Source organism: Neophocaena asiaeorientalis, unplaced genomic scaffold (genome assembly GCF_003031525.2).
Source record: "Neophocaena asiaeorientalis asiaeorientalis breed wild unplaced genomic scaffold, Neophocaena_asiaeorientalis_V1.1 scaffold83, whole genome shotgun sequence".
Lineage (NCBI taxonomy): Eukaryota > Metazoa > Chordata > Mammalia > Artiodactyla > Phocoenidae > Neophocaena > Neophocaena asiaeorientalis.
In genome coordinates this window covers 646,431-662,259 of record NW_020172867.1, presented here as the reverse complement: position 1 = coordinate 662,259, position 15,829 = coordinate 646,431, and the positions used below count along the sequence as shown (strand labels likewise).

The 15,829-nt window shown below is 40.1% G+C and overlaps 1 protein-coding gene across 1 annotated transcript in view; it reads right to left on the bottom strand.

Moving 5' to 3' along the window:
* Window positions 1-15,829, bottom strand: part of AKAP6 (A-kinase anchoring protein 6) — a 569,716-nt gene that overhangs the window by 268,830 nt on the left and 285,057 nt on the right. The window contains exon 7 of the mRNA XM_024742005.1: window positions 2,788-3,039. Coding sequence (XP_024597773.1) covers window positions 2,788-3,039 — 252 coding nt within the window. The remainder of the gene's footprint in view (window positions 1-2,787; window positions 3,040-15,829) is intronic.

The window sequence follows — 15,829 nt, the reverse complement described above, 5'->3', positions numbered from 1 at the left end:
CCCGCCTCCCCCGCATCGGCAGGCGGACTCTCAACCACTGTGCCACCAGGGAAGCCCCAAACCTATTCTTTAATGGGCTATGAAACTCAACTGATTTCCAAAAAGAGAAAAATGAATTTACCTTCACTGGAAGGACATTTACTATCCTAGTTTATCCGCATGTTTTACGCCATCTCCCTCTTCATTCTATAAATCTTTCACAGCTGAATTTATTCTGATAAAGCTGAGAATTTTATCCTAATTCTCTTCCTATTTTCCACAGTTCCAGTGTGCTGACAGAAACAAATAAAACTAACAAATAAGATCAGGAATCCATTGCTTCAGGAAAGACGGTAATGGAGACAGTGTTTCAATTCACAGAGAAATGTCCACAAAGCAGATGGCTGAGAATCCACTGTTCCTTTACCCCTCATACAACGTATTCCTGCATCTCTACAACAGGACTAAAGACTGACTTCAAACATGAAAATGCACTGAATTGCTTTCAATCGAATCTGTAAATAATTGTTGAGTTCACATTGTGAGACCCATGATGGGTACTACTTAATATAAACTCACTACATAGCTGTGAAAATAGTGGCCAGTAACAACTAGATAGTCTCAGTGGCTTTTCATCTTTCTTGGGCTACCACTTTGTGAATAATACAAGTTCAAATAAACACATGATGAACATATTCCACAAAACACCAATAACAACAGCAACAATAAACCCTAGAGCACTTTCATATCCCCAGCTCTAATCAGAGGTGTGGTCAGTAAATGTTTATTGAATGAATAAATAAATAGGTAATATGAGTTGGTTTGACTCAGTGATTTCTAAGGCCCCCTCTAAGTGGTTGAAAGTGGGCAGATCTGATGGCTGATCAATACTGGATTCTGGACAGAGCCAGGAAAACACATGGGCAGAAGCAAAAGCAGAATGTACAGATTGGAGATACCAGGTAGATATCTAAAGTACTGTCTCTTCAGAGTTTAGACAAACCTTCCCCATCTCTGATCTCCCACCTCATTAGCATACACCTCCTCCTGAACACCAGACTTAGGGCAGAGTTGACTAGTTTGGGATTCTTTGTTGTTTCCCATAACCACAAGGGTCCCAATCAGGAACCTTCTAGGGATCCCACTTGGGATGGATGGCATCTGAGGACTATCTCACACACCTACATATTCATTCTACGATTTTAAAAGGAACTCTACCGAAGTCTGTACCACCTCCCTCATTGCCACAATATGAGGAAAAGCTAAATGAAAACAAAGACTGTGACCTAAAGTTAGAAGTGAGCCCAGTAGCTTTTCATTCCCAGAAACTTCCAGGGCCTGCAGGGAATTTGCCACAGCAAGAGCATCATTATTACAAAAACAATAATCAACAAATAGAAATCATTTATGAGAAGAAGTCCAGATTTGTTTTGTGTTGTCGATAATGTTGGAGCCACTGAAACATTAATAACTTAATGAGATGCAACACTCTTTATAAGGCCTTTTAATACACATTTATATTAATGCCTTCTAAACTTGTATAATACATATTTTCCACAAAATCAACAGTAGAGCACTAAACTGGGTTTCAAGAGTCAAGGGACTATATACATACACACACACTCTATGTATCTATACATGGTATCTATCTATCTATCTACCTACCTACCTACCTATCCATCCGTCCATCTATCCATCCATCTATTTATCTATCCATCCATCCATCCACACACACGTATATATAGCCCCTACTTAGCTAGCACAATGCCTCTCCCTCTCTCTCTCTTTCTCTCTCGTTCTGACATATATGTCAGTTTTATTTGGGAATAGGAGAGTTCACTTGGATTTAACTTTACAGTGTTCATTCTTAAGCTATGAATCAAGATTAACAGCAGCAAACTCTTTGAACTATGCCTACTATGAGTACAAAAAAATCTAAATATACTGGTTGTGCAAAATTCTAAAGCCCATATGACTCACTGCAACCAGAATGATTTTCTAAACCGTGAATTGAATCGCATCAATTCCCTGAACAAACTCTTCTGTTATCCTCAAAATAAAGTCCACTTCTCTTAACATGACTTTTTAATACGGCTTTTCATCTTCATGATCTGACCTCTGCTTACATATTACTTCAAATCCTGCTTCCTGGTCCCTTGAACTTTTTCCTCTCTGAGGCTGTCATTCTCTCTCTTACCTCTGGATCTTTGATCATGCCATTCCTTCTGTCTAGAACATTTTCTACCTCTGTTCATCAGTCTAATCCTGCTTCTCCTTCAGGTCTCAGCTCAGACTCACTTCTCCTGTAAAGGCTTCCCTGTCTGAATTAGGTGCCCCTTCTCTCTCCTCCAGTGGCATCATGTAGACCATTGTATCTGCATGTAGATCACGCAGATCACAGTCTGGTCTTAATGTCTGTCCACTTGCCTCCACTCCCCACTAGTCTCAGCTCTTTGAAAGCAAAGGCCATGTTTTGATCACTATTACACTCTTAGCACCTAGTGCCTGGCCCATATAAGCACTCAATGAATATTTATCAAATAATTGAACGAGGAACAGGAAGCCAGGTTAGCACCAACAGCTACGGGTGGTGTCTGTGCAAACTACCGGCTGTGAATGAACTCTGGTTTTTAGCTTCATTCACATTAGAAGTGCCCTAGCCTCTAGTCACTATACCTAGATTCAACACCGGGCTTAGGACCTGCTTATTTACCTATAAAGAATTCCTAACCCACACCTCTGAACTGAAAACATCCTCAAATAATGACACATGACAATGCACTATTTGGCTTCAAGGAAAACACCCACCTCCTGCGTCTCTTCGGAGAAAGCTTGCAGAATGTCCGTCTGTCTGGTGTAGTTGCCATTGGCGTCCTGCAGACCTTGCAGAATGCGCTCCCGCAGAACCAGCACTGAGACGCGGAGCTGGTGCCAGAGGAGTTGCACCGCGTGGATGTCCACAATCACGTTGACGGAGTAGGAGAGCAGCTTCAGGGAGAACTCTGTTTCAAGGAGGGCATGGATTTGCTCAACATGATCGGAAATATCTTCACAAATGTCCTGCAATACAGAAAAGCAAATATACGATGACTCCTTTGCCTTAACCTGGTATGGGGATGGTAGAAAGGTCACTCCTTCACCTGACACCAATGATCAGGGCCAACAGGTCAGGTGAGCACATGTTGGATAGCTGGCCTTTGTTTCAGTTCAGATAGAGTCACAGGCCATATTCCTGGGCACTGGGCCTTCAGTGCACACAGGTAAGTTGATCTCTTTCTAAGCCACGAAAATTCTACTATTTTTCAGGTACTCACATTGAAAGTTCATCCAGGGTGAGAGGTTACCTCACAAATCCGCTCTCTGTTCTCTTTATTTACTGTTAGTTTGGGATTTAGGTAAGGGAGCCAACAGCTCTTCTCTTTGCTACTGGTGAGCTCCACCGAACACATAGTATCTCAGGATAGAAGCATCCTCCAGACATGTAGCATGAAGAAAAATGGGCTAGAATGTGTGCTGCATTGGAACTCCTAGCCATTCTCAGTGAGCCATGGGATCTTCAAGGTAAGGGATAATTGTCACTTTCCCACAGGGACACAATTTAATATTTAAATTCTTAATGGGTATCCACACTTTACAAACAAAATCACTCTTAGGAAGGAAAGAGAAACCCCAAGAGTGAAGAAAAACAAAATACAGTTTGGTTTTGTTTTTAAGACTCAGACATTTAAAATAAAACCATTACTATATCAAAGTTTCAATGTCCTCCTCACATACTATTAGGTAGGCAGATTTTATCTGATGTGTCACTTGTCCTTACAAGTTCTCACATTTTCAATGTGCTGTCAGAGGCCAGCAGCATGAAATGGGCAGCATCACTGGTAATACCTACTTGAGCAACTGGAGTCCATTAAGCATCAAAATGATGCACATGTCAGCAAAAAGTGCTCAGTTACTCACTTTTAGTTATGTATCAGTGATTTCTTTTAAGTGCAGCTTTTATTTATGATTTTTGTTAAAGCTAAAATTTTAAGACAGCCTTTGAGTTCTGAGCCCCATATTGAATAACAAAACAGTCATTCTATGCTGGAAATATAACCTTCTGATTTCATACAATTCAATTACTTGTTTTCAAAGAAAACTAAAATGTAACCTGTATTTGACAATGTGTAATAGTAAGCCAAAAAAACTACTGAATAATGATAGAAAGTTGTGCTGAATTCTGAACAAAAATTATTGTACAATTCCAATACATGCTCCAACATTAGTTCTTGAAATCCAAGACCTAACTGGTAATAAATTGGTGATAATAACTTGAAACAGATTAAAAGTTTAAACTAAATAGACTTTGGAGTTCTGATTAGGTAAATTTCTTAGAAAAAAATATGGCCCATGGGCTTATGCGGTCCAATAGAGACTTGGGGCAAAAATTATAATACCCTATTAACCAGTACATAAGAACTAATCACGGCCAGATTAAGTAGTCTCTGCTTACCTTCTGCAGAAAAGAGCAGGCCTCTAACTATCATCAGATAGTCCATGTAGCCTGGGGTCTTAGCTGATGCTTGTTTGGACATCTACTTCATTTACCCCACGCATTTTATTCCTGATACCTCAACCACCACCCCAAAGCAAATGCCCTGCATGCTTTGTCCTATTAGGATGCTCATTTCTATGTAGTACTGTGTTGGCTTGGAAAATGCCCTTCCTCCCACTGCTGACCTCTTCCAAATTCTCAGGACTCTCCTGGCTAATATCCGCAATCCATTGTAAAAACGTGCCTTAACCTCTTCACAAATGCTACCTCTACCTCCTGTTCCTACCCAAACCTGACCTTGCCCAAGGCTTCTGCTTCCTCCACTGCTCTCCCAGGGGAAGCAGCTCATTCTCCCAGGCCTCAGCTGAGAGATTGGGAAGGGTGGAGGAAGGAGGGGCCTGATGGGGGGAAGGGCAGACCTCAGTGCTTTTTTGTCATTTTCTGATCATTACTCTTTTGCCTTCTTTCTTCGTAGGTGCCTACTGTCTGCTAAACCTTCCCGTCATCCTCCCTTACTACTGCTACCTACATTCTTCTCTCTCACTCCGCTGCACGGAAGAATGCATCTGGTTCACGGTTTTCCTCTCTATCCTGAGCACACCATTGTCTTAGGTAATTTCAGCGTTCACACTGAGGAGCCAGCCAACGCTCTAGCCTCGGATTTCCTTTACTTCACTACTCCTAAGACCTTCATGCCATTCTACCGGACGACTCTGGACCTGGTCGTCACTTCACCTGGGGAACAACATCAGAAAGTCCCTTGTGCCCCCAACCTCTCTTTGACAGACTTTTTTACTCCCATTCCCCCACTACAGGTGCTTTTCAACCCCCTCCAGGCCACCATCCCCTCCAGCCGCTTTCCTCATATACCCCCTGTCTCCTAGCACAGCTTCCACAGTGGTTACACTTCAACCACTCTCTCGGCAGTGTGCTCAACTTCCTCGCACTCTTGATTCCATGACTCAGAATTCGTGAGTCTCTGTCTCTTAGGCTCCACTGCAATCTAGAGATGCAGAAAAATGACATACCTGAGACAGAAAAAGGTTTGAGTAACCCTTCTGCCACCCGCTCAGAAGAGCTAAATAGGCATTTCTACACCATCCTACTCTCATCTCCCAATACAGAAGGTTATATGTATAGCCTTGGTACCATGAAAACTTCATGCCAAAGCACATGTCATCCACTCTATTTACACACATTTGGCTCCTTCATAATGGATGCAGGAATCTAGTCAGAGCCAGTTCATGGGTCAAGATGTCAGGCAACCATCCAGGGGAAACTATGTGTAAGGGGCACTAAAGCATCAATGGTGCCAGTTAACTCAGGTTTTCATACCCTCCTCCTTAGTAACTGTGAAACGTGAATTAGCCCTGTTCCCACAGAAGCAGATGGGCCCTGAGGAGAAAGAAACACCCTCCCCACAAGTGCTGACCTCACTCTGTTGAGTATTTTGGCAATATGCACACGAAGGATCTGCTGAAATTCTGAAACTAAATAATGCATAGCATGGTGCAATTTTCTGGAGTCTATTAATTTATTTAATTACTTTTATGCCCTCTACTTTGCCATTGGTTGTCTGGCTTGACAAAATTACATGCACGCACAAATTATAGAACAAGAACTACAGATAAATGTGTAGATTGTATATTCGAGTGTGTGAGTGTATATACTCCCTCTCCCTCTAAACGGGGACTATGCTTTGAACACTTGATGAGATGTTTGTTTAGAGAAAGGTAGCTAATTCTGAATCTACATCTAGGTTTTAATAACAGAAGATCTGCTTTTCCCTGTCCCTCTATATAAATGTCAAACAAATATTTTAAAAAATATTCAGCCTGAAGCTTCTGGTGCTTTGGCCCTTAACTACTGCCAGTTTGTTGGATGTTATATGAAACAAGTTGAAGATTATGGACATTCAGTCAGATAACCAGGTATCAGAAACTTTAAAAACTGATTTGCTGAATGGCTTCCTCCCAGTAGAGATTGTTCGGAATTAAAAGGCACTGAGAGATCTGACTTGTTGGAGGCCCTGTGGGCACTAGATTAATAAGATGAAGTAGAAGCTTGGGTATGGAGTTGGATTGGAGCCCAACTGATGCATGTAAGGAATCACTGGCTTTTCAGCTTCTACCAGATGTTTAACTTAAGCAGATAGCAACTGGAAACTGGACTCAACTCACATGGATGAACTGCTCAGTGTATAACAAACTTTCGAGCACTGCAGTGCTACTTGGTGGAAACAAAGTGGTAACTTTAGAAGAAATTCACAGTTTTTTAGGAATATGAAAAGAAACAATCCCTTTGGGACTGGAGATACATAATATATATCTGAAGAACCTATAAGCAAAAAATATTTCTCCCCATCTCTTTACTAAGAGTATTAACAGGAAATAAAATCTTTCATTCATAGTTGGAGGTTTAAAACGCTTAACATGGCAATGACTAGTTATGCTGATACAGTGACTAAAATTCATAGTGAAGTGTAATTGCCCAAAAAGTGTTAGTGTTTGATTTCAGATTCTTTTCTATTTTGATAGAGGGTGTTAGTAGGCAGAAAATTGAATGTCTACAGAAGAGGTAAGGTCAAGAAAGGGATGAGGATGCTAAAGATTCTATGAGTGACAGCCAAGGAGTCCTTTCCAGCAACCATGAGAAAAATGGTTAGGTCCACTGGTCCATCTTCTATAAAGCAATTTATTCCAGGCTCTGATTTCATAGTCGTAGCCTGAAATTATCCCATTTCTCCTGTTCACGCCTAATTCTGGTCACTATTTCCATCAGTTCCAGCCCCTCTCCCCAATGTTGTCTGTGTTAGACCTTTCTTCTCTGACTTCTAGACTCCTCTCCTGATTCCCAAGTATGCATCATCTGGAATGATGCAACCATGGACAGATCCACCAGCCCAGACTCCTCACACTCTTAAGACTCTAGGTTCAGTCTATCTCCCTTAAAGGCAGCTCGCACTCCTTGTAAACCAAGTCCACAAACAGAGAGCTGGAGGACTCTGAAAATGTAGAGGTGGAGGAAAGGCAGATCCAGAGAGAGGGGCCAAGGATACCAAGACAAACTGTTAACCTTCAGAAGCTCACCTGGAGTTGGTCCCATTACCTTGTTCTGTTATAGACAAAGGAAAGCTAAATATCTAACTTCCTATGAATATGTGGCAACAGGAGGCTGTTTCACATAATTAATGAAGATTTTATATCGTCAGACGGTAGCTTCATTCCCAGAGGATTTATTTCAGCATGTGAATGTTTTCCCCAAGTAGAGGACTGGTTCCTCAGGACCTCTTTGTATAATTAGTGGCTACCATTAAATTGGGCAGTCAAGAATTTTGATGATATGGATCTTACTTTAACAGACTAATAATGAACAAAAACTTAATTTCAGTAGATAAAATTGCTTAGCTTATTTTTCAATATCATCAATTGGTATCAACTGCTTTAGCTACTTAAAATCTCCCATAATTCTAACATGAATTTCATTCATTCTCTTATAACCTTTCCTCTGAGAAAAGATGTTCTCCAGCAAGCTCATTTAAATGACTAAATCAACAGATATCTCAAAGAATAACAAACTTTAATTTTAAACTGAAGATAGTCTTTAAATGTCCTTAAAGCAATAACATTTTTTATAGCTACTCAAATGTCCCCAGCACAATTAAGGATAGAAGGATAATGTCTTTAGGAATTAATTACTTCTGTTTTCTTCAGTGAATGTATTGAGTACCTACTATGTACTAACCCATGTGCTGGGGAAACAAGGGTGAATAATGCCAGGGTTTGGTCCCCTGGAGTTCCCTGCCTGGTGGGAGGGGGCATATAATGAGAAATTATAGCCAGGAAAATAAGTGTTCACAAAGGGTACATAGATGAGGAGGAAATGACTGTGTCCACAGGGGCAAAGAGGAAAGGGGCACAAGTGCTTTTCAAAGGAAGTAAAGTTTGGGTCTTGAAGAAGACAACCAGGAGGATGAGATAGAGAAGAACATTCCAGGAAGGTGTCAGTGTTGTCTCCATAACTGTGGACCTGGGGTTTAGCACCAATTTCTTAGGCACAGCATATTACACACCATCCATAAAAGAACAAATTTTGACTTCATCAAAATTTAAAACTTTTGCTCATGAAAGATATTTTTAAGAAAAGGAAAAGATAAACTACAGACTGAGAAAAATATTTGCAAATTACTTACCCAACAAAGGATTTCTATCCAGAACATACAGAGAATTCTCAAAACTCAACAGTAAGAAAACAACCAACCCAATTCTAAAATAGGCAAAAGACTTGAACAAACACTTTACCTAAGTGGACATAATGATGGTAAATAAGCACATGAAACAATCTTCAGCCTCGTTAGTCATTAGGGAAATGCAAATTAAAACCATAGTGAGATACCAGTTTATACTTATTAGACCGATTGGAATAAAAAATTGCTGACAATACCACGTGCTGAGGAGTTCCAGAGCAGTTGGAACTCTCCTACACTGATGATGAGAATGCAAAATGGTACAGTCATACTTGAAAACAGTTGAGCAGTTTCTTATGAAGTTAGACATACACTTACAATCTGACCCAGCAATCCCACTCCTGGGTGTTTATCCTAGAGAAATGATGACTCAGGTACACACAAAAATGAAAAGACGCTCTATTCATAAAAACCAAAACCTAAATGTCCTTCAGTGGAGAAATGGATAAACAAACTACAGTACATCTATACAACACACAGCCATCAGGGAAAAGAAGAACTATTGATACAGGCAACAATTTGGATAAACTTCAAAAGCAGTATGCTAATTGAAAGAAGCTAGTCTCAAAAGGGTATACACTGTATAAGTCCATTTATACAACATTCTCAAAAGACAAAGCTATAGTAATAAAGAATATATCAGTGGTTGCCAGGGATTGGGGGTGGGGAGGGCATGACTATCGACTGATAGCATGAGGGCATTATTTGGGCTGATGGAACTGTTCTGAATTCTGATTACGGAGAAGGTAATAGAAATCTACACATGGGTGAAAACTCGTAGAACAGTACACCAAAACCCCCCACAATTTTGCTGTATGATAATTTTAAAACTAATGAAACAAAAGGAAGCCAGTTTATATTCTCTTAGTAAAATGCATGTAAAAATTAATTTGGGGTCACACGTTCCCTTCATATTCTTGGAAATGACAACTAGCACAGCCCTTAAGGTCATGGCACTACTATCATCATCTCTGATTCTGTAGCTTCCACATTAGTTTCTGGCAAGTATAAAAGAAAGTGAGGCTCATCTGGAGCCCATCTCAAAGTGAATTAAGGCAAATGACAGTGGAAACAATGTATATTCAAAAGTTGCATGAAAATTTTGTCCATAGGTATTACTGCATTAATGTGGGAAAGTGATGTTATTTTCTTGTTTAATTCACATACAGCACAGTAGCCCCTGTGGCATTCAGTATTACTCACAGCACAAAATGCACTGAATACATTATGTTGCCAACTGCCCACTTCACTCAACCTTCATGACACCTTGCGGTCTCAAAATTGCAGCTGCTGCTGCCTGTCACTGAAACAGGACTCTTCTCCGGTTACCTAGTAGCTGACACAAACACCGAGGACCTGAGACTGTTTACAAATAAACTCCAGCTGGTTGGGTCAGTATTTTTCCTTTAATTTAGTTGTACGTTTAGGTGAGAGAGGTGTCTTTTTTTGGTAAGATTGTTGTATATGTGTTTTCCAGTTGTATCTTATTTCTTCTAGACAGATATAGGGCTTTTAAGATACCTGTTATGTATTTAACCAGTATGTCCAGTTTTCACCAGAGTGAGATAGAAGTGAGGGTGTCCTTCCTGTGAGTGTTCTGACTGCTTACTCTAATAACTAAGTATGACTGCCCCAGCTCCTGCTAACTGTCCCTGGGAGGGGATCTGTTTGCTGCCTCATCATTAGGCCACCACGCCCATTTCCAACCATTCTCAAAACATCTTGAAGGTTTCCTCATTAAATTACAAGTGTCTGTGGATCAACATTCTGCCAAAATGCCCCAAATTGCCAGTCTCCAAGGGCTCCATGAGAATGTGGAGGGAAACCTGCCCTTCCAGCAACTTTCTCACCCAGGTCCTAAAGCAACACTGGGCACCCCAGTTTCACCAAGTCCCACAAATGCAGCCGCTCCCACTTCTCTCTTGTTTCTTGCTTCCCTACGTGCAATCCCCAAATGAGAAAACATAGCAAATCCCTCCAGTACCTACAACCTGCCTCTCCCTAGGGACAAACAGTAATCAACAGTCATTTCTGCATTCTTCTACTACCCAAATAATGTTTCTTTCTCTTCCCCCAAATAATTTCACTGTTTCTCTCAAAACACTCTTGAGTTACATTTGTATAACTGCAGGGCACATTGAGATGGTTTTTCTAAAACAAACATGAATTAAAGTCTACTTTTAAAGGATACGTCTCCTCACTCCCACTTCCATCTTTTTCCCTATCAGAGTTTCAAAAACCTTGAGCCCTCATCTTATCCAGAGGATACCATTACATTTAAAATAAAGAGTTTTTATGTTCTAAAGTCAGTAAGCAAGAGATAAGTAAATATAAGATGTATTTTGTGTACATAATTTAGTCTTACTGCAAAATGCCATGTCATCATGACTGCTCATTTTGTTTACTAGCAATTGTAGAAATGAATGATTAAAGTGTCTTTTACCCATATGCTCACCATATGTGTGTATTCATTAGAAAAAGCTGAAAAGAGATTCTTACCTAATACATGTACTTTGTATTTTAAAATACAGATCAAGGGAATAGCAGTTACTTGTTTAAAAAAACTTGCAAGTGAACCATGTGAACTAAAACTTGCAACCTCATATAAAAAATATTGCAGAGTATGAATGTCACCTTCAGTTGACTTGCAAAACTGTACCTTCTCCAAAAGACAGATTAATAGATGTTCCTATGACAAGGTATTTTTATTTCCGCAAAAGTAGACTACCCTCTCTTTTTTCCCTTCCTCTACACTTTTCTTTTTTTTTTAATTATAGCTGTATTTTTTAAATATTTTATTTACTTATTTTTATTTTTGGTTGCGACAGGTCTTTATTGTGGCATGCGGGATCTTCATTGCAGCATGCAAGATCTTTTTGTTGTGGTGCGTGGGCTCTTCGTTGCAGCACATGGACTTCTCTCTAGTTGCAGCGTGCAGGTTTTCTCTCTCTAGTTGTGGCACACAGGCTCCAGAGCACGTGGGCTCTGTAGTTTGCCGTACATGGGCTCTCTAGTTGAGGCGTGTGGGCTCAGTAGTTGTGGCACATGGGCTTAGTTGCCCCGTGGGATCTTAGTTCCCTGACCAGGGATCAAACCCACGTCCCCTGCATTGAAGGCGGGCTCTTTACCACTGGACCACCAGGGAAGCCCTATTCCTCTTCACTTTCTAATGGTTCTAGTTTCTTCTTTGTCATATTGAGAATGACTGTGATGAAGACTGGTAGGAGGGATGCTGAGACTTTTATGATCATCATAGTACTTCTCTCCAAAGTTTGAAGAACTTTATGATTATAAAGAGTGGTTATCCTTTTAATTACTAAAATTCTGCAAGTATGAGGACTGAAATGAGATTATTTATGCAGAAGTGATTTTTCTGTTATCGTTAGCTGGTACTCATCCACCTCCCTCACTAGACTGCACCTTTCTGGAAGCAGGAAATGTATCTTACTCGTCTGCACTGCTAGGACACCGCCATTCATGTGGGCAGTGTCCAAAGGATGCCTGAGGAATTGGATTCAATTGGATAAAATAGGGCTTCCCTGGTGGCGCAGTGGTTGAGAGTCTGCCTGCCGATGCAGGGGACACAGGTTCGTGCCCTGGTCCAGGAAGATCCCACATGCCGCGGAGCAGCTGAGCCATGGCCGCTAAGCCTGCGCGTCTGGAGCCTGTGCTCCTCAGTGGGAGAGGCCACAATGGTGAGAGGCCCGCGTACCGCAAGAAACAAAAACAAAAACAAAAACAATTGGATAAAATACTGTATTTCACAAATCAACGTAAAATCCTTAAAAAGCAAGTACTAGTTTAGCTTCCTCTCCCAAGTACATCCACACTCAGCAGTATGCAATCTGCAAATGTAATTAACTGACATCATCTCCTGTTTTGATTAGGAGAGGTGATGAAGAAAGCACATGGATTTGGGAGAGTGAAGGAGATTGTAGAAAGAGGAGGACAAAGATGCTTAATACAGACTTGGAAGCCTGCACACTTCCGCTTCCATGCTCTGAAAGCCTCCTTTGCCTTAAATTGAGAAAGAACCAATTAAAAGTTCTGCCTGGCCATGCCTGGCCATATCCAAATCAGGATTGTTCTGCTTTCCATTACTGAAATTCTTTTGGTTTAAAATTGTTATTTTAAAAGCGTCAGAGAGTTCACTGATGAAGATTCCACTTTAAATTCTTAATCCCAGGCTCTGACTTATTCGAGAGGGAAAAAATCCTGGGCAGAAAGACAAGAGGAAAATTGACAATTGCTACTGCACACTGGAAAAACCATTTTTTTCTAACTGAGCTATGCTTAGTCACATTCATAGTCAGTGTTCTAGATAAAGGTTCAAAATGTAAGTTCATTCACTAGTGAAAATCACAGCTATGGCCTCAACACTCAATAGCTCATCTGGAAATTGCTCGGAAGGTCTGTGCTTTCCCCGGGACATCTTCATAGAACTGATTTCAGGTAGAAATTGACAGAGAAGTCAGTGGTGGTTTTTACACCGAAGTGTGCGGTATAATAGTGTGTTAATCATGCAGATCCCAGGGCTGCTCCTTTTGAAGAGAGAGGGGATGAAGAAATCTGCATTTTCTTAAGCATGCAGTGGTCATTATGCCCGTGTTCTAAGCACCAACCACAACTGAAAAACACTGAGCCAGAGGTGGGTCATCTGTCTAGAAACAGGAGCTACAGGCAAGCCTGTTGCTACACAACCCTAAGAACAAAACCCAGCTACTTGAAAGGCAGTCTGCCACTGACATTACACAGATGTCTCTACCGGAGAATTTACATTCTTTGTGTTCCAGAACACAATTTTCCACAACCTTATTTATCTACTGCTTACAGTGTTGTGATAATCTCTAGGGTAGCATCAGGTCTGCAGGTTTTTCTAACATGCTTTATTTTTTTTTCTGATTTTTTACACTTTTTAAATATAATAAAACAGATACAAAATATCACCCATAAAAATATATAGCTTAGTGAATTATGATAAGGCAAACAACTAACCAGGTCAAAAATTAGAACTTTGCCAGTCACCCCAGAAGTGCCCCCATGTGCCCCCTCCCCATCACAGACCCTCCAAGCCTCAAAAAAGTGATCACTATCCTGACTTGAAGAGCAATCAGTTTCCTGCATCTCTTTATGGTTTTATCACCCAAGTATGCACGCCTGGTACTATAATTTACTGTTGCCCATATGTTCACTTGCTATGTCTGTAAGTCTTTTTAAATCTACAGAGTCCATCTCTATTCCTTTTGGTTTTTTTCATACAATTCACCTGTTGAAAGTCCTAGGGCATTAGACTTGCAGAGTTTCCCATAACTTGGATTTGTTGGTTGCAGCCATGTGAAAACAGTCAGTGTGTTGGTCCTCTTCCTAAAAACTGGCAGCTGGATCCTAAGGCCTGATTAGTTTAAGGTACAATGTCTTTGACTAAACCATCAGTAGTATCGTGTTCTTTCATCAAGAGGAATTTAACTTTGGTTTTTGCTCTTTTTTGATAGTTGATGCTATTGACTATTTTGACAGTTGATGCTCTGTACCTAAAACTGTTAATGTATTGGGGATTGTAAAATGATGATATTCTATCAATTTGTTTTCATTTACTAGCTGGAATAGAAGATGCTTCTCTTTATGGAAAATTTGGTTACAGTGATATAATTCATAAAGGAAAGTCAAGATATATGCTTGATTCTTTCCTTTTCATCAGTTTTCAAGATAATGAATTGGTTTTCAAGACAATGAATTGGTTCTCTGTTACATTCAGAAGGTAACCAACCAGTCGGTTTTTAATATCATGTTGTACTCATGGATTTAAACATGTTCGATGGATTTTGATCCATAGCAATTCTCAACCTTATTGAAGGGCAAACTGTCCATCTTTGGCCAGTGGTATCCCCTTCAATTTGATTCCAGGTTGGCTATTCTAAGTAGACTTTGATAGCTTCCTTGCTCATCTTATATATTTCCATACTTGAAATCTGCCATTTTTCTAATAAGCCTTGGTTTCCTTTAATGAGAAAAGTTTTTTCAGACTACCATCTGGACAGTAGGGATGCTCATTACTTCTAGTGATTGTTTCTATGCTTTTTTTTTTTTTAATTAACAGAGCTAGTAGATATGTATTTTTTTAAAAAAACACTTTATGAGTTCATAACTGATATTTCCAATTCAAATTCATGATCACACGGTTTTAACCTAGTATCTTCTATATGACATCTCTATCTCCTTTCTTCCACACCAAGAATTCTGATTCTCGTGAACACAGGGGGTGATAGAATTAGAGAATCCTGTAATTACTCATTTGTTTTATCTCACATTATACATATGACAGTTTCAGAATACTAATGCTAATACTACTATTAATACTGGCCCTGAAGCAAATGACTACGATAGGCACGTAAAAGATCTGGTCAACGTGGCTTTTGTTACCACAGAAGAGAGCTGGGTCACCTTTGGTTTGTCTTTAACTGGTCTTTGAGAGAACGGAATTTATACCCTAGTCTCACATCCATGACTGTTCATATTACACAGTTTAAACATTTGCGGGTTTTGTAGGTTCCCACATTAATCAAGGTCCTTTTTGAAGGGAAAAAAAGCCTCAATAAAAATATAACCACATGACCATTAGTTTTCCTACAAGGAGGGAAAAGACTTTGCTTTTAGAAGGCATGCCTTAAGAGACTTCCTGCCTCAGCAGACCCTTCTAATCTTTGCAGATCAACACAGAATATGCAAAAGGACAAAAATCAATGAAAGTAGAAATCAACAGTATTCCAAAGAGACTGCACCATTACATGAACTTGAGTGCTGGGTTTGCCAGATAAAGCACTCTTTCTTTTCCCTTTCCAGTATAACACCTACAGAGCACAGGGTGATTCTTATTAGTTTAGGGCTGACCAGAGATGAAGATGGATCTTCTCTTTAAGCCATGGACTGTGAAATCTCTTCATTTTCCATCTCACATGGCCAAAGTTGTGCACTTCACATATTTGCTTTGTTTGTTCAGTGATCTATAGGTCATTTCTGTCTATTTCTATGAGGTCTGTCTGCCTTAGAAAATTCTTGTGTGGCAAGCACTG